Below are 20,300 nucleotides of genomic sequence, written 5' to 3' on the forward strand. Positions count from 1 at the left end.
TATTTTTCATTTACATGCTCTATAAGCAAGAACGGTTCAAGTCCGATTGTGGCTTAAGACATCAAAATCAAATGAAGGCCTTAAGCTTGATTATTTTTTAAATGAAGTCTATTTAATATATATACTCACCTCTTCTAATAATTCTCTGTTAGTTAGTAATATGTCCAATGTATTTGATTTTTATAAAATCTGTTTTATTTTTTGTATATCAAACTTTAACAATTCTTTTATTTTATATATATAAAAAAATTATTTTTCAATAATTAAAATCTATTATTACTAAAAAAAAATGAGGCCCTCAAATTTGAGACTTAAGATGGTCTCTTTTTTTTCAAAAGGGTAGAGCCGTCTCTATCTATAAGAAAACATTAATTAAAATGAGTGTTTTAGTATTTTACTTTTATCTATGTGTCTTAAGAAATTACCTCTTTTTACTAAATATTTATTCTACTTATGTCTCATAAATATATAAGGTGTTTTCGTCTTTAGTAAAGCAATTATCAAGGATCAAATTAAAAGAATAATTAATTTTATTTAAACTTCTAAAATAATAAATATTTTCTATTTTCTTTTTACTTCTTCTTAAGAGCTTCTGTCTTTTTTGATCCCTTGATAATTCAAACTCATAAACATAGGGTTAGAAGTGCTTATAATTTGAGCAACTCTCTTTCATAGTATATATATATATATATTATAGCAGAATGACAAATATTTTGAAACGAAGATAGTGTGGACAAGTTAACAGTGTTTTAGTCGGTCACAATAATAATGCCAGAGAATCAAGATGCATGCATCAGTATATCTCTTTTCCTAGGCATGCCACCTTTTATATCTACCTTTATGGTCCAGATACTAAAAGCTTATGACATATCTACAAAATGGATCAGTGGGAGAAACACTGGATCTATGTAGTACTACTTTCGTCCCAAACATAAATAATGGAGTACTATCATTTTAGCAACAGATAGAAGAAATCTCAATAATTAAAGTTGTAGAAACTTAAAATAAAAAAAAAATTATTATTTTTCATTATATTCTTGTATCAAAGAACCAGTACCTTTTTTAGTGTTTAATTTTCAAAAATAAAAATAAAAATCTAACGAATAAGATAATTTAATAAAGAGTAAAGTATCTAGTACCCCTAAATTATGACCAAATTTGCTACTACACACTCTTTCACAAGGGTCCTATTATCCCCTGAACTCGATTTTAGTGCATTTTTGTCGTTCTTTTTAGCTGATGTGACACCTTTTTAGCTGACGTGATAAATTTGATGTGGAATCTATTTTAGGTAACAAAAGTGTGATGACAGCATAAAAGAGTGATAAAAAATTGTTAAAATTGAGTTTAAGGGTAATAGGACTCATGTGAAGTTGGAGTGTGTCGTAACAACTCTGATCATAATTTGAGGGGAAACTGAATGCTTAACTCTTTAATAAATTAGACGTAACTTTTATTTATCAATTTCTTAATAGCGTGAAATGAACTACAACTGACACTTGTTATTTTAAAACTGATAAAGTGTATAAGGTAGCTTGGTTTACTTTTACTCTTTATTCCTCTGCTTTCTTTTTCTCTGAGCAAGAAAAGTTGGCTTTTAGTATTTGATTGCAAAATGGGCATGAAAAAGTCATGATAATAATGCTAACTTTGCTTTCCTCAAATCTTGCTTTCACTATCTAAATAAATTATTTAATTTCTTCACTCTTTCTTTTCTCATTTTAATTTTCTTATCCTACTCAACCAGTACATTACCTACCAGTGACTATTCTGTCTTAAGTAGTAGTGTTTTTTTTAATCATGTCTTACCTACTATTTGTGGTTGTATTACCTAATAACTTGTAATTTTGAGCCACATTTCCTTAATTTATTTGACATGCCTCGTGTGTAACTAAAAGATGAAAAAAAAATGTTCAGTTCTGTTTGAAGGCTACATAAGTAAGAATTATATATTATCATACTTCCTTCGTCCTAAATTATTTATCGTGTTCTTTAATAACATGTTCTTTTAAAAAATATTAATTAGGAGATATTTTGATTGTCTTATCCTTATTTATGTCTTCCAATATAATTTCTCTTCATCGAATGTATACTCTATTTATGTGTCATCTCTGCGTAATTAAAGTACATATTTTTGTAGTTTTAAGAGCAATTACTACTAAGAGTAAAATGAAAAATTAGAGTAATTAATATAAAATGACTAATAATTCGAGACAACTTTTAGAAATTACGGCAGATAGTTATTTGAGACGGCGAAGGGAGTAGCATAATATTTTATTGGGTAATTAAGTATTAGCATATCGATACGGACGAATCTCATGATTATTTTTCTCCCCGTTTTTAGGTGTGTTAGCGTCTGTTCGTGACTCTTAATTAGAATAGTTCATAAAATATTATTTAATTACCTGATGGAGAAATGTGTATGAGTTAGTCATACACCAGTATATACTTATAACAATCAAGTGCAAGAAAAAAAAAAATCATAAGAAATGAGCGCATTAGATTGAGAACATTATATTGAAGAGGGCATTTAGTGCATGATAATTAGTGGGGGGAAAGTCGTGATATTATTTCATGTAACTACTATGACATGTTCTCCATATTATATCCTACTAAATACCCCACTGCTCCTCAAAATTGTATCATATAAGCATTTTTCTTTGTTTTCCCAAATTATTTCCTATCTTTTTTCACAAAGGGTTTTAATCATTTGAATGAAGTTAGGGTTAGTAAGTTGCTTGAATCCGTTGGTAAATGGATTGCCAAACGGACGAAATTGGATTAAGTGCTAAAAAGATTGGTGGTAACTAATTAGATACTTATCAAATATTTAATTTAATACTACCATTTTTTCGTTACCCCTACATTATGTGGAATGCATGTTATATTGTTATGTACTATATCTTTAATTTAATTAAAAAAAGTTTATAGAAAACAAGCGAATGATTGGAGCTTTATGTGATAGTTGATCTTTTCGTTTCCATATTAGTTTCTTTTCTTAACTTTTTTCACTCTTTGCCAGGTAGGATGATTGTTCAATATTGGGATATATCGTCATCAAAGCATTATATATCACAAAAAGCAAAAGCTTGCAAAATTGCAAAACAAAATCTTAACCAATTATATTCAAAATTGTTTTAATTTGTACGCAATCAGTCAATCATACAACCCCTATAACCCGTTGGTTGGTCAATTAATTCATCTTAACATAAAATAATATCACAATATTGTATGATTTCATATATTGGTGGTACTAAATAATAGGAACTAATCAGACCACTGTCAATTACGTCTAAAGATTGCAAAACCTAAACAAAAGTATATAAATCTGCACATCCAAAGGTGCCCAAACCCTCGATATACCAATTAATATTACTTTGTGTGGAGTATAATTTGGGAAAAAAAGTGCGAAAAATATTTATATTCTGGTGAAACTTGCAGCTATGCATCCTGAATTTTGCGGGGTCCTATGACTCCCTAAACTATTTTTTACCGAATTTAACTTGCATATATTTGACACTTGGACTATTGTGTATATTTCACGCGCATTGAGCACATAAGAAAAAAATTGTATGATAAGGGGCACATATATGTCAGTAAAATACGGTAAAAAATAGTCTAAGGGGTCATAGGACCCCCACAAAGTTCAGGGTGCATAACTACAAAATTCACTTAAGTACAAATATTTTTCGCACATTTTTCCTATAATTTGAAGTAAGAAGCTGCATATATACATCAAACAATAAGAGGAGTTGATTTTTTAAAAAACAATATGACCATTTCTGTATTACTCCAATCTTTTCATTTTCAACTCCTATAAGGATATTGAGAAGCCAAAAACTAGAGTTGCCTAATAAGAATAATTTTCTAAAAGTGGAAAGAAAGGAAGGGAAAAAGAGGGAGAAGACACAAAGCGTACATCAGATTATATTATATGGTTTTGGGACTGTAAAATAAATTTTGGGTGACTTTTGGACTCAACCAAAGGCCACACATGTATAGAAATTTGATTTGAAATAAGGATATGTATATACCAATTCAAAAATTGAAACCACATCACATGATATTTGTCACCTTCCGTAATCAAAGGTACCTTCCGTACCAATCCGTAACACCTCCTACTTTATCTATTTTATTAAATTATTACTCCTACTTTTATAAATCCCTATTATTTCTACTCACCGGATATGCATCTATCGGTTCGATTCGATATTATATATTATCAGTTTAGTTTATCAATTTTTTATTTTTAAATATGTTAAATCAATAAGATATTTTTTATCGATTTTTGGTTTATCGATTTTTACTCTTTTAACGGTTCGATTTTTTATTTAACCGATAAGAAAATACTCATAAAATAAAAATAGTAGTAACTAACATGAAAAAAAATTGAATCTTAGTTGTAAACAAAAAACTTACATAATGTGTCTTAATTTACAAGAATCTTAGTAATTATATATCTATCTAGAATATACGATAACTTATTATTTTTAATTTTCAGAACAAACTAAAATCTTAAAAGAAAACTTTTCAATTAGCAGTTTTTTATCAAAATACAAGATAATTTATTTTTTTAAAGATAAAAAACATATTAAAATATAGGGGCAGAGCCAACCTTCTGTTCGGGGGTTCGGCCGAACCCTCTTCGACGGAAAAATATACTATTTATACATGATTAAAATTATTTTTTATGTGGTTATAGTAGGTGTTGAACCCCCTTCGACTAAGTTTTATTTGAATATGGAACTCCCTTAGTTGAAATCCTAAGTTTTTTTTTAAATATGGAACCCCCTTCGTTGAAATCCTAGCTCCGCCTCTGACTATCAATATTTCATACACACAAAAAAAACTTTTTAATTAACAATTGTCTATCAAGAATACGTTATAATTTATTTATTGTAAGCTTCAAGAATATATTAAAATTCTAGAAAACTTACTCCAAATTAATGACAATCAAATTTATTTATTTAATCATAGATACTATCAAGATTTTAAACATCAAGAATATATTAAAATTTTTAAAAAATTACCTCAAATCACAAGTAATTTATAACTTCAACTATAAGATACATAAAAAATTCACACAAAAAAGTGCTTCTCAATGAGCAATTGTTTATCAAGAATACATGATAATTTATTTTATAAATTTTAAGAACATATTAAATGTTTTAGAAAACTTACCTCAAATCACAAACACATTTATCTCTTTAACTGCATTTACGGTCAAGATTGTAAATATCAAAAACATGCTAAAGCATTAGAAAACTCACCTCACATCACAAGCAAATTTGCCCCTTCGATTATAAGATACATCGATTTTTTTTTTAAAACAAAAAACTTTCAATGAGCAATTGTTTATCAAGAATACAAGATAATTTATTTATCATAAATTTCAAAAATATACTAAAATTTTAAAAACTTACCTCAAATCACATAAAAATTTATATATATTAATAAAAAAAAATTCTATATGTAAACCTATTTTTTCTCTACATGTGGTAATTTTGGAGAAAAACATCTAAAGCTAAATAAAGAAAGATAACTATTATTAATTAATTAATTGAAGAATCCTAATGTTTAAGTGATTCAAAAGCTAAACAAAATTCCCTTAAAATTAGGCATGTTAATTTTTTTTTTCTTTTTTTCTTTTGTTTTTTTGGCCAACTTTCTAAGTTTTTATTAGATTTAGTTTTTGTTTCCCCTTTTATCTAGAATATAATTTTCTATTTTTGGTGTACAACCGTGCATTTTGTTATGCATATTTTCCCCTTTATATTTTAGGATTTCTTTATCAAGTACACAAGGAATTTTTTTTTACCAATATTAATTTTTCATATATTTTTTTTTACCATATATTGTAGGATTCGTTTTAAATATTTAAATATAATAATATAATAATTAGAAAAAAAAAGTGAAAAGATAATTTTATCTACTACGAAGACTTTTAATGAATAATAAAAAGTTCAAATCACTTTTTTAAGGGTCTTCACACTTTTAATATATTATAATATATATATATATATATATATATATATATATATATATGTGTGTGTGTGTGTGTGTGTGTGTGTGTGTATGTATGTATGTATGTATGTATATATTCTTATTGGATTACCGGTTTACCCAATAACCCAATAAAAAAAAATCGAATCGAACCAATAACCCAATAATTTTTTTTATAAAACTGTTAGCCCAATAACCCAATAATAATAAACCAATAATATTTTTATCGGTTCGATTTATCAGTCGATTTAATTCTTACACACCCCTACTACTCCTTGTGTGTGATGGGACCTTCCACAATGTCTCATTTAACAGCTAGGTGTAATAAAAAAAATAATATCTTTGTACCTAAATAGTTGTCATTATTTTTGTTTGCATTCTTTTTTAAAAATATATTAGCAGCTAATTGATAAAATTATTTTTATTTATTTCTCTTCTCTATTGAATACCATTTTTTTTTTTATAATATATTGATATTTCTTCATATTTTATGATTAAAGGTAAAGGTAGGAAAAAATTAATAGTTATATCTTGATTTTATGAAATGATAACTGTTAAAGAATATCTAATTTTAACAAGGAAGACAGTTTATTAGACACAAAAAAAATAATATATTACTCGCTAATTTTTTTTTTAATTAAATAATACTACTCAGCTAAAATAAGTAACCAGTTGTTTGATTTTCTTGAGCTGAAATAGATATGACGTTTACTTCTCACTTATTGGGCATCACTAGTGGACGTGCAAAGTTGGATATTTCGCTAAGGACATTCAAAGTTATAAATATAAATAAATTTGATATATTAGGTTTTAGGTAGTAATATAATTAATGTATTACAGATAATCTTTTATTCTATGTAGTAATATAATTATTGTGTTACTGATAATTTTTTTATTATATGTGGCTATACCACTACGTGGAATGAGTTCATAATTGATAAGCCTTGTAACCACTAGAATTGGTATGGTGGTTCAGCGTCATGTTTTTTAATCAAGAGGTCAGGGGTTTGATCCCCCCTTCTGACGAATGGAGCAAACTCTGTGGTCAGTTTTCTATCGCTTAATGCGTTGATAGAGTAACTGAGAATTAGTCTCACGACTATCAACTGCGGAGATACCTTGCGAAGCCAAAAAAATTGGTAAGCCTTCTTTACGAAATTTAATAGTGTTGGACCATCAAGCAGTGCAAGTGACTGTTTCGTCACCTTATACAGTGGATTTTTCCTCCTGCTGTGATTTCTTTTTCTTTTTTTGTGTTATTTTCTGGTTGGCAAGTAGCTGACTAGCATCACCTGTACTCAGCTTTGAGATTTTCTTTATCACATTTTCACCTTATTTTATTTGGAAATCCAAATTAAGTTTATAATAACCCAAAAGACACTATGAGTGAGTTTATATAAATGACTACGTCAGGGCAGATCTATTCATTGCTGTGTGGGTGGCATGTCTCTCACAAATTTCGACAAAAACTTTATTTATATAGGTATATATATATATATATATATATATATATTAGTGATATAGTAAAATATTAAATCTGCAACACATAATATCTAAACACTATCTAATGCAAATGGCAAAGTATTACTTTTGTTGCCCATAGGTCGTGTGTTCGATCTCAATTTGCAGCATTTATTTTTTTAAAACTGCTATAGTCAAATATTAAATCTGTCACCCATAATAAAGCACTATCTAGTGTGAGTGACAAAGTGACACTTTTGTTGTCCATAGGTTTTGTGTTCAATCTCAGTTTGCAACATTTGTTTTTAAAATTATTTTCGAAGCTTTGTTGACTAAAATAGGGCAACAAACATCATTTTATTATTGTTTTATAGGTTTTGTGTTCAATCCCGATTTGCAACATTTATGTTTAAAATTATTTTTTGTGAAGTTTTGTTGACTAAAATCGGGCAACATGCGTCATTTTATTATTGTTTTTGTTAATTAATTGATTGGTTAATTGTCTTATATATCAAAAAATAAATAATTTAATTAGTTTAATTGATAAGCAGTGGCGAAGTCAGAAATTCAACAAAGGATATGCAAATTTTATTCTTAGTTATGTTAAGATTAGTGTGTAAAATTAAATATACACTTATTGTGATTAACATTTAGCCTTTATTCACCATATAATTTTTTGATGAAGAATGTGCATCTGACCACCCTTCATTGAAGGTGACTCCGTCCCTTCGAATCCTTTATCCGCCTCTAGACTACGCTGCTGCAGTGGATAGAGGAGTTAGAGATTGATTGTTTGATTCCTAGAATAATAGGGTAGATTTCGTGTGTGGTCCATCGGCTAATAATTACTTATGTCAAAAAAGTTATACTACTTCTTTTTTATTCATTTTCTATGAAAAAGCGACATACTTTTGAGATAATATATACATAACTAAGTATTTAATTGAGTTACCGATTCACTTCGTGAATTTCTATATTATAGCTCTTTTTTATTTATCATTTTATCTTTAATTATTTTATAATTTATTATATTATTCCTACTTAATTATTATAAGTTATTTATATATTAAAATTAATAATATTTTTAGAGCTGATTTCGACCAGCTCTTTATTATTTACCATTTTATCTTTAATTGTTTCATAATTTACTATATTATCTCTAATTAGTTATTATAAGTCATTTATATATTAGAATTAATAATATTTTTTCTATATTATAGAAGAGTTGGTTTCGACCAGCTCTTTTTTATTTACCATTTTATCCTTAATTGCTCCGTAATTTACTATATTATCAATAATTAATTATTATAAGTCATTTATACATTAGAATTAATAATATTTTTTTATTATATTACATCCAATTAATTATTATAAGTCATTTATATATTAGAATTAATAATATTTTTAGAGCTGGTTTCGATCAGCTCTTTATTATTTATCATTTTATCCTTAATTGCTCTGTAATTTACTATATTATCCCTAATTAATTATTATAAGTCATTTATATATTAGAATTAATAATATTTAATTAAAAAAAAGATATTTATGACGTTTGTTTCAATTGCTTTAACCGTGATTTTACTATATCGTCCCTAATTAATTATTACAAGTCATTTATGTATTAAAACATTAATAATATTTAATTAAAAAATAGATTACATGTCTGTCTATATTAAACCTAACTGTTCAATGATTTATTATATTACTCCTAATTAACTATTATAACCCATTTATATATTAAAATTAATTAATTATTAGAAGTCATTTATATATTATAATTAATAATATTTAATTAAAAAATAGATATTTATGACGTTTGTTTCAGCTGCTTTAACCGTGATTTTACTATATCCTTCCTAATTAATTATTATAACTCATTTATGTATTAAAAATTAATAATATTTAATTAAAAAATCAGCTGCTTCGTCATTTATGTATTAAAAAATTAATAATATTTAATTCAAACAAATAGATTACTATATTAACCCCTATCATTTACTATATTATACCTAATTGGTCCATAGTTTATTATATTATTCCTAATTAATTATTATAAGTCATTTATATATTAGAATTAATAATTTTTTTTATTATTATATTATCCCTAATTAATTATTATAAGTCAACCACCTCCTCATTTACTATATTACCCCTATCATTTACTATATTACACCCTAATTGCTTTGTGATTTACTATATTATCCCTAATTAATTATTACAACTCATTTATATATTAGAATTAATAATATTTTTTATTATATTACACCTAATTAATTATTATAAGTAATTTATATATGATAATTAATAATATTTAATTAAAAAATAGATATTTATGACGTTTGTTTCAGCTGCTTTAACCGTGATTTTACTATATCATTCCTAATTAATTATTATTAGTCATTTATGTATTAAAAAATTAATAATATTTAATTAAAAATAGATTACTATAATACCCCCTATCATTTACTATATTACCGGTAATTGCTCCGTGATTTACTATATTATCTCTAATTAATTATTATAAGTTATTTATATATTAGAATTAATAATATTTTTTAATTATATTATCCCTAATTAATTATTATAAGTCATTTATATATTAGAATTAATAATATTTAATTAAAAATAGATGACATGTCTGCCTATATTACCCCTAATTGCTCCGTAATTTACTATATTACCCCTAATTAATTGTTATAAGACATTTATATATTAGAATTAATAATATTTTTTTTTACTATATTACCCCTAATTAATTATTATAAATCATTTGGTTTCGACCACTGCTTCGTCATTTACTATTTTACTCCTAATTGCTCCATGATTTACTATATTACCCTTTATTAATTATTAAAATTAAAAGTCATTGATATATTAGAATTAATAATATATTTTTATTATATTACCCCTAATTAATTATTATAAGTCATTTATACATTAGAATTAATAATATTTAATTAAAAAATAGATATTTATGACGTTTGTTTCAGCTGCTTTAACCTTGGTTTTACTATATCATCCCTAATTAATTATTATAAGTTATTTATTTATTAAAAAATTAATAATATTTAATTAAAAAATAGATGACATGGCTGCCTATATTACCCCGAATTGCTTCCTGATTTACTATATTTTTCCTAATTAATTATTATAAGTAATTTATATATTACAATTAATAATATTTTTCTTACTATATTACCCCTAATTAATTATTATAAGTCATTTATATATTAGAATTAATAATATTTAATTAACTCACTATATATTTATGTTTATATCTCATCAATACCAAATTTTAATGCTAAAAAATATTTATAATATTGGGCCCGTACTGAGTGATAATATATGACGATAGACTTCGCTTAATAGGGATAGAACTACTCACTGAAACATTATATAGACAGATAAATGAAATAAATGTGGTTAAAAAATAATTTATTTGACTTTTGAAATCTGAACAAGTCACAAAATTGAATTGAGAGACTAACATTCTGTATAAGTCCAAGAAATCTGACGCAACGGATAGCGGATCTCCTCCAACTTTCTGCCTGAAATATTCGTTTATGTTTTTTGCCCACCCCTGCTGATTATGAAAGTTTTGAGTAAATGGAATGGTTAGGATCTTTATATTCTTAATTAAAGGTCTTGAATTTGAGATTTGAAGATGAAAAAAGTCTCCGATATCCAAATATAGTTGGACTCCAACACGAATACTAAATACTGGATGGGAAACAAGAAAAGGTTGAGTACACTTCATTACTCCATACCTTGGATGCATGATTGATCATTTAACCAACTCCTAATTATGTGATGATCACTTTTTCTATAAATTGTTTGGCTGTATTCATAACGTAGCACATATCCCACATGGAAGAAAGATTCTGTAAGTCCACGTGGCCAAACAGTTCTTAATTCTGCAAAATCCTCATTTAGCATTATTATCAAATGGGAGCACCTAATCTACAACTATGAAGGGAATCATCATACATGTATATTATAGGTTATATTGACAAGGTTGTTTCGGTACCTTTGTAGTCCAATACTCCAACCAATTTTACCAAACATGAAACTTCTGTTCGAAATAATAGAGAAATTGAGACTTTTAAGGCGTGAAAGTGTTTTTGGGGATTATAAGTAATTCTCTATCAACAAAAACTAAAATGTACATGAGAATAAATATGCTATTTTTGAGATGTCTTCATATTTATAGAACTTGAAATGGAGATTATTCTTGAAAAGTTGCCCCTTTTACAAATCGTTGCAATTGTAGTGTTCTGTTCCGTTTTAATATTGAATTCAAAAATTGCAAATCAACACAAACTGTTCAAAGAATAAAATACTAATAAACTTCTTATTTAAAAGACCTAGCTATCGTATTACCAACTATTCCAACAACTTCACCCTAAAGGCTAATTAGTATTAATTAGTAATATAGTATTTTTATAAGGTAAATAATTATTAATGTGGGTAGAACACCAATATAAAAGCTATGTATAAAAAATTCTAAAACCTACCCAACAATATGTATAATCAGCTATAGTTTGACCTAAAATGCAATGGATTGGGTTGAGTTCCAAGGAGGAGGGAATCACCAAACAAGGTTGAAGGGCTCGACAAAACGGAAAGTATCATAGTACGTCGTCCTTCCCTGAAATGGAACTTTCATGTTGGAGCAAGAACTAGCATGAAAGTCGATCAATTACAACCAGCGCGGTTGTTCCTATTTCATTTTCTTCCCAGCCCAGGTGGAGTATGAGTATGACTGCCTAAAGGCAATTTTCAAAGAAAACAAATACTCTATCAGTCTCATATTAATTGTTTACTTTTTCTTTTAAGTCCGCTAAGAAATGATAAATAAAACGACAGTTTTATTAATTTACCCATTAGGATTTTTTTTTTTTTTGAAACTTTACAATCTTTTTTACATTTTCAAAGAGGAATTAATCATGACGATAAATCATAATTCTTTCTTCAACAACGAACATATCCACTGTATTCCAACAAAATGGGGTGTGGGGAGAGTAAAGTAAACACAATCCATACCACTAGCTCAGATGAAGTAGAGACCGACGATCATTTTTAAAACTGAGATGTAATTTGTTCAACTATTTTTAGTAATATAGAGAACTAAAATGGTATGGATGGAGTATGTGCGCATGTAATAGAGATCTTTTGGACCACTCGAGTTTCTATGAAAGGAATTTGAATAAATAATAGATTTTAAAATTTGCTTTACAGAGCGAGTTTCAGAAATTTTTTTTTTTTGGAACTCATCAATCTCTTTGACAAAGAGCATTCCTTCACAAGTTATTACAATAGTCGTTCTGAATTTAGTAGTAGTAATTCAAACTAACAATTTTAGTACATCCTATCCAATGAAGGATCGTATTCCCAGCCATATGATCAGGAAGAATTGTGGTTTATAGTTCTCTAAATGAAAATGCATAAATAATAATCAATTCCCAAGAAACACAAACTCAAGGAAATATTCATTCATTCCGAAGAAGGATATTATCTGCAGTCTCAGAAAATCATAAATACAAAGCTTTACTTAAAACAATTGTATGTTTGCAACAACATATACAAAAGTGAGAGAAATATGTAATAAAACTTCTATAAACAAACCTACAAAAGCCTTAGAAAAAACAAAACAATTAATCTAAATGTCATCCATCCAAGTCCAAACCCTCCTTCATTTTCCCCCTGTATCCAAGAAAAAAAAGAGCAGCAGTACAACCCAAGCATACCTACATATTACTCCCCACTGCATTCTCAAAGATCTGATCTTCTGAATATCGATATTTTCAAGAATTGCAATACCGATGATCAGATTTGCTTTGATTTGCTATGGAACCGCCCATTAAAACAACAAATGGAAATCATTAGAATAGTAAAATAAAGCCTTTCGTTAACTTAAACGATGACTGTTTGGCCGCTGAGTACATCCTGAAGCTGGAGAGACCCATCCTTCATTAGATTAACGCTTAAGCTTTTGAATCTTTCTCTTGAGTATTGTCGAGATGCCTTTCTCCAATCGGTTCCCGTCTTCATCATTGCTACAAACTCCTCGTAACTGATTTGTCCATCCTGAGAAAAATGCAATAATGATGTAAAACTGGCATGACACATCAGAGACAGGAGACGGTGGAAAGGGAGATACGTGTGGACAAATTTACAACTGCAAACGTTGCAGTACTTGATAAGGATCCAACCAGCTTCTTCAGCAATGGTTAATGTTAGGAAGCATTCTAGCTCGTCTCTCTAAATATGTTGAAAGAACAATGGAAAAAAGGCAGGGTCATCAAACGGAGGGAAGATGAGTCTAACCTTGTCTGTATCAACTTCGCGCATGATCTCATTCACTACATCAGTGTCGCATGCTCCTGAATCATCTGCTAAAGCTTCTCGTAGCTCATCAAGCTCAATATAACCACTTCCATCCCTGTCAAAAAACATGAATGCTCTACGAAAATGCTCATCATTTTCCATTCTCTGTAAGTGGATTATAACTGCTACAAACTCCCCGTAGTCTAGTACTCCATTTCCATCAACATCAGCCTAATCAAATATTAGGTTCAGCAGCCGTCAGGCAAGAATATTTAATTAATCTATTACAACAACAACAACAAACCCAGTGTATTCCCACATAGTGAGTTCTGGGGAGGGTAAGATGTACGCAGTCCATACCTCTACCTCTAAAGAAGTAGAAAAGCTGTTTCCGATAGACCCCCGGCTCGAGACACAGGAAATTTAATTAATCTATTACTGAGGGAAAAAATGACACTATCTGCAATAGAATTTGTTCAAAGGTCCATTTCCCAAATGGAAAAAAGTTTGAGAATTTGCATATAAAAGCTGCATCAGACATAACCAGGTTGTACCGGGACTTGAGGTAGTGCAGAAAAGAGATGGCAAGGCCTATAAGATCAATTATTTTGTCAAATCAGACATAACCACAACAAATATGTATGATAAAGCTTGAGACTTGGAAGTTGCACTTTTCCATCCTAGTTATGGCATAGCATAAAACAAAAAGAAAACATTATTACACCATGGCAAATTTGATTACTTTGTTCTATTTTATGTGACACACTTTCCTTGTTAGTCTGTTATAAAAAATGACACTTTTCTGTATTTGGAAACCATAGCCTTAATGGCAATCTTTATTGCCTTACAAATGCCATGGTGGGTTTGGAACCATAAGCTCCAAAAGCATATTTTTCTTTTATAAACTTTGTGTCAGATCAAACACTACTGCATAAATTAGCCTGGAGAGGGCATATCACAATGGTGATAACATTTCATCCAACGAATGGGACACCACACAGAATTGAAGTTGTTAATCACCCTTCTTGTATTCATTATCCCCTTATTACAATGCAAAACAAGTATCATATACAATCTTAGTATCCATATAGTCTGAATTCCGCACGTAGTTAATGTATTGAAAAAATTATCTAATTAAAACTTCAAAGCCTACACAAGGAGGAAGAAAATCATCCTGAAATCTATCATGTGACACTAATCACCTTCCAGAAATTGGAAGTTACCATGAAACACATCAGAATACATATATTCAGAGAGGACAGCAGAATATGGATACAAACATGCTTTACCTGCTTCAACGTATCGATGAGATAAACTCTAGCAATAAATTTGTAGTAGTTAAGGGCCCTGATACCATGTCTAATATCAGATTTTAGAATCAGATAATACCCAGCATAGAATAGAGATCAAACATACACACATAGTGTATTGTATCCATTTATCACAAAAAAACTAAGAGGATGAATGTAGAGACTGGTAGAGTGAGATAAATAAACGTGAAGAAACTCAGATGGAACCACAATTTACAGCAGCACATACAAAAACTAGGACGCATACAGGAAACTGAGTAAATAGAGGCAAAATATGTCCTCCTATTTTGCCATATAAAAGTAGCAAATCTCATAAAACCAACCAGAAGAAAGAACAAAATACTGTTTCAGTGTGTTTAAATGAAGAGGAATGTTTACCACATCCATCAGCAACTTCATCTCTGCTTCTGCCAACTGGGAGCCAACCTTTCTAAGTCCAGCCTTTAGTTCATCATATGTTATTTTCCCATCACCATCACAGTCCATCAATGCAAACATCTCTCTAATTACTTCAATCTCTTCAAGTTTCAAGTGCTCGGCAATGACCTAGGAGATTTGAGAGGTGCAAAAATAAATCAAACTAAAGCACATTATTTGATTATGGAAATAATTATACAAGCAATAGAAGCCTTGGAGAAGTTGGGACATAAGCCAACACATAACACATCATTTTCAGTGATATAGCAACTCTCTCTATCACTTTGATTAATAAGGCTAAAAAAGTTTACATTGGCCTTCTCTTGGTAGCTCCACCCATATTAGTAGTTGAACAAATAAGAGGCTTACCCGCAAAGCTTTCTTTTTGAATCTGTTCATGATAGAAAACTGCTTCAGTCTTGTCCTGACAATATCTCCCAATGGAACATTTGAAGCCTTTTTCGCATTTTGAATCCAGGGATGATCTGCAATAAAGTAAAGAGTCTTAAAAGACATAAAACTTATGACATGTTTTGAACAGTTTTACTCGATAAATCTGTATTTGTTAGTGACTTTCCTAAAAGTAAAATAAGATCTTTGTTAGTGAGAATCAGCATATGATCTTTCAAGCATGGTCCTGATTTATTTTTTTAAGATACCCGAGTCTACGAGCATGGACATAGAGGTTGATATCTCTAAAGGGTGGGGAAGGATTTCATAACTACCACATAACTGAGACTCGCCCTATTCATGAAAAGACAAAACTGCGAAGTGAAATAAACAGCTGGATATTTAGTTGATTATAATCAGGAGGATACTTCATAAGTGAGACACACATATAGTTACAACACAACACATGAAACTAGTCCTACCAAAACAGATTTGATTCATTGAGCTACCATATAGCTCAATCAATCCTCAGAGTCCAGCAGAGAATAGAAACAAATGCAATGGCAATCCAGAAAAATAAAAAACATATCTTTCCACAAATAAGTATGCCTGAACAATGGATCCTTGAAACTGAAGCAAAGATTTCCATTGTAGTGAGCAGAAAATACTAAAGAGCATCTAGAAAGATGGCCATAGTAAATCAGCTTGCATAGGTCACTGAATCAAATCATAAACAGTTTCCAAATGCCTTTGAACAAGTCCAAATGAAACCCCACATTTTTCTTCTTTCTCCTCTAACTTAAGGTAATACTGAGGATCTTCAACCATCAACTCGAAAAACAAAGCGATCTATTTCAAACCATCTCTTTGCTCTACATATAGTCTTCCATGTACCAGGGGAGAGCTGTTTACTGGAATACTTACCAAGGACCTGTTGGGCTGTCAACCGCTTCTTCGGGTCAGGTTCCAGCATCTGTCTAACTAGACTTTTTGCCTTTTCGGAGACTTGAGGCCATGGTTCCCTCTTAAAATCAATCACTCCCCTCAAAATTGCAAGAGCAACCCCTTGTTCAGTTTCTGCAAAAGACGATCAAGTTAAGCAACAGACTTAACTCCGGAACCACAAGTAATTGCAAACATCAGAACTCAACATTAAACTAGAAAAACAATATATACCAGCCCAAAATGGAGGAACCCCACATAACAAAATATATAGTATGACACCAGCGCTCCAAATATCAACTTCAGGTCCATAATTCCTCTTCAACACCTCTGGTGCCATGTAGTATGGACTTCCCACAATCTCAGAGAATCTTTCTCCTGATCAATTACACAAAAAATACTAAGGATCACACACTTCTTGATGATGAAACTAACACTTAAACAAACATAAAGAAAAATTTGGAAGAATTTAGAAGTCGTACCAGGCTTGAAAAAGACGGATAGGCCAAAATCAATGGCCTTAAGAGCAGAATGTTCTTTCTTATTAGCAAACAGAAAATTCTCAGGCTTCAAGTCTCTATGCATAACACCATTGGCATGACACATCCTAACAACTTCCGCTACAGTTCTAGCAACCCCAGCAGCAGCTCTTTCACTGTAATGACCTCTAGCTACAATTCGATCGAATAACTCTCCACCTTCACACAACTCCATAACAAGATGAACAGCTTCATTATCTTCATAAGTAGCTCTCAACTTAACAATATTTGGATGATCAGGAAGGCTAGACATAATAGCAACTTCTCTTCTAACATCTTCGATATCCACAGCTGTTCGAAGCTTCTTCTTTGAAATGGACTTACACGCTAGCGCTTCACGTGTCTCCCTGTCTGTGCATAGATAAGTTACTCCGAATTCACCCCTACCCAATTCTCGTCCTAATATATACTTATCTGATATTCGTGTCTTAGGAAAGAAATCCTTCAGCACTCTGATAGGTGCAGGTGATCCGGAGTAGGGATTCGGTCTACGTTCTCTGGGCTTCTTTGGTTTTGTTGGAGAAGGATCGGTTTTTGAAGCTTCTTCTGGTCTTATGCAGGCGTTGCAGTTACCCATGGTGAAGTGGGAAGAGGTTGTGCCGCCGTTAAAGTGGTGGCTCCGCCGCTAAAAGTGGTTGCCGGAGGTGGTTGTGGAGATGGAGGACATGGCACGGCAAAGACTTTTGTTTAAGGATATCGTGAGAAAGAGAAAAAGAAAACGCGGGGCTCAGTTGGGAAGTAGTAGTAGTTTTTGAATAAAGTCCATTTATTGCCAAATCTTGTTATAATCCTATTTTAAAATTCACCTTCCTTTTTTCTATGAATTACTTTATTTTAAAGAAAAAAAACATGTAGTATTAAAAAGAATATATATATATATTGGAGAAATATCCTGCATTCTTCTAAAAGAATCTATTCCAAATATGGGCAGTAAAATAGATGGAATCCAGTGAGAATTGAATGCAAAACGTGATATATTTGTTTTTTTTTTTTTTTGATAAATACACTTTATATAATTTAAAAAATGCGAACAAATGTTAATTACTTTCTTCATTTAAAAATAAGTATCGTCTTAGTGTTTTTTTTTATGTGTTTCTTGAGAATTGAGTAGTATTGAGGAAAAAAGTTATTCTTTAATATAAGGATATAGTTGGAAATAATTACTACTAATTATTGTTTGAATTTTAAGCATAATTATTTGATATTTTTTTTATTTTATTTTTTACTAAAATGACATTTATTTTAAGATGGAGGAAGTAGAAGCTAGAAGGACATTCAATTTAGATTCGTAACATTTTAACTTGAATCATGGTATTTTAGTTTCTAGGGTGTAGGAGTAGTTCAGTTCCCATATGGACTAGTATAAATTCCAAGTGGTATAATTATTAGCCAACTTATATATAGAAAAAAGTGGTGCTACTAATAAATTTGGAATTTGGATCGAAACATGGAGGAAATTCTTTAATTGAAAAGTAAAATCGGAAGGTATTCTCCAACTAAAAATGAAATAAATGAACTTTACTTGCTCAACTAAATAGTTGGTCAACCACAAAATAGCAAATTCCCTTCTGGTACTTAGTCTTAATTTCTTATATTAATGTTCTTACTATAAAACAAAGCTTTCTAGAAGAGTAGAAGTTCATTTCCACTAGATAAAAGCAAACTCGAATACCAATTATTCAACACTATTTATCCATTTAAGGTTAATTTTTTACCTCACTCAATGCGTATGAAAGCAAAAATGCATTTTCATTGTTAAAGAGGTTAAACTGTACCACCTACTTGGGGTCGAGCCTGTCACAATCCGAGTCGAAGCTCTGACTGCGACGAATATCCCAAACCACAAAGCCTCGAGAAACCCCCTTAGCTCAGCTCACAAGTGATATTGTCCGCTTTGGACTCAGGCCCGCACGGCTATAAACGTCTTGCCTAAACTCAATTTGAACTCACGCCCACATAGACAGGACTGATACAGGAGTGGCTCTGATGTGATTCTGTCACTATACGAGCCGAGGCCCTGGCCTCGACAGGCATTCCGAATTATGAAGGCTCGAGAGACCCCCTTAGCCCAACCCACTAGTCATATTGTCTGTTTTGGACCCAGGCCCGCACGATTTTAAAACGCATCACTAGGGAGTAAGACTTGCTTACTTATATACTCAGCATCCCTCCTATGTTTTGTCGATGTGAATTTCTTTTCCTAAGTTGCGGTGTCACTGAGCCCTTGATATAAAGTCGTCTTTAACAAAAAAAAAAAAAAAAAAAAAGGGTTGATCCTCTTAATGGAATTTTTTGGTGCGAGTCTGAATTAGTAGGACGGTCGAATTGTACTGTTTTTTTCTCCGGAGGACAAGCAAAGTGAATATGATAAATGATGGATTATAATTAACAGACCCAGTCAATTATAATTTTTTTCCCCTCTTTTAACTTTTTTTGGTTGAGTTTACCAAGTCTATTTGGTCTCCCTCTCTCTCACCATCAACACCTACCACTGGCTTTCATGATTGCATCAAGGACCACTAATATTTTCTACAAGATTAGATTAGACCAACTTGGAAAATAGTATCATTAATAAACTTTTCGTCTCAAAAAACAATTGCTAAAATTAAGAATATGAAAGTCAAGCTATCATACAACTCTACGAAAATACTTCAGAAAACATAGAATGAAGAAATTTTCTGACTCATCAAATAACATTAATAATGACATTTAAATGAAAATACAGAGGTTTTAACAAGCAAAGTTAAAGGAGAGAGTCAAAACATCTGAATATAACAGCAAGAGCGGATTCATAACTTAAATTTTATGAGTTCATCATTAAATTTTTTTTTAATTAAACTCATTGTTTATTCAAAGTTATGAGCTTATGTCTACAGTCAATCGACCCGTATAAAACTCTACACCATTTTTT

At 30.1% G+C, this 20,300-nt stretch overlaps 1 protein-coding gene across 1 annotated transcript; it reads right to left on the bottom strand.

Annotated features, from left to right (window-relative positions):
* Window positions 1-12,941: 12,941 nt before the first annotated feature.
* Window positions 12,942-19,656, bottom strand: LOC107862485 (calcium-dependent protein kinase 10). Its single transcript, XM_016708084.2, has 7 exons — window positions 17,333-19,656; window positions 17,085-17,228; window positions 16,833-16,985; window positions 15,888-16,003; window positions 15,480-15,647; window positions 13,792-14,022; window positions 12,942-13,551 (listed from the first exon to the last, which is right to left on the bottom strand). Exons 1-7 carry the CDS (start codon window positions 17,964-17,966, stop codon window positions 13,378-13,380), a joined length of 1,620 nt encoding a protein of 539 aa, XP_016563570.1. The 5' UTR covers window positions 17,967-19,656; the 3' UTR covers window positions 12,942-13,377.
* Between the last annotated feature and the right edge of the window lie 644 nt (window positions 19,657-20,300).

The sequence above is a fragment of the Capsicum annuum genome, chromosome 3, assembly GCF_002878395.1.
Source record: "Capsicum annuum cultivar UCD-10X-F1 chromosome 3, UCD10Xv1.1, whole genome shotgun sequence".
NCBI lineage: Eukaryota > Viridiplantae > Streptophyta > Magnoliopsida > Solanales > Solanaceae > Capsicum > Capsicum annuum.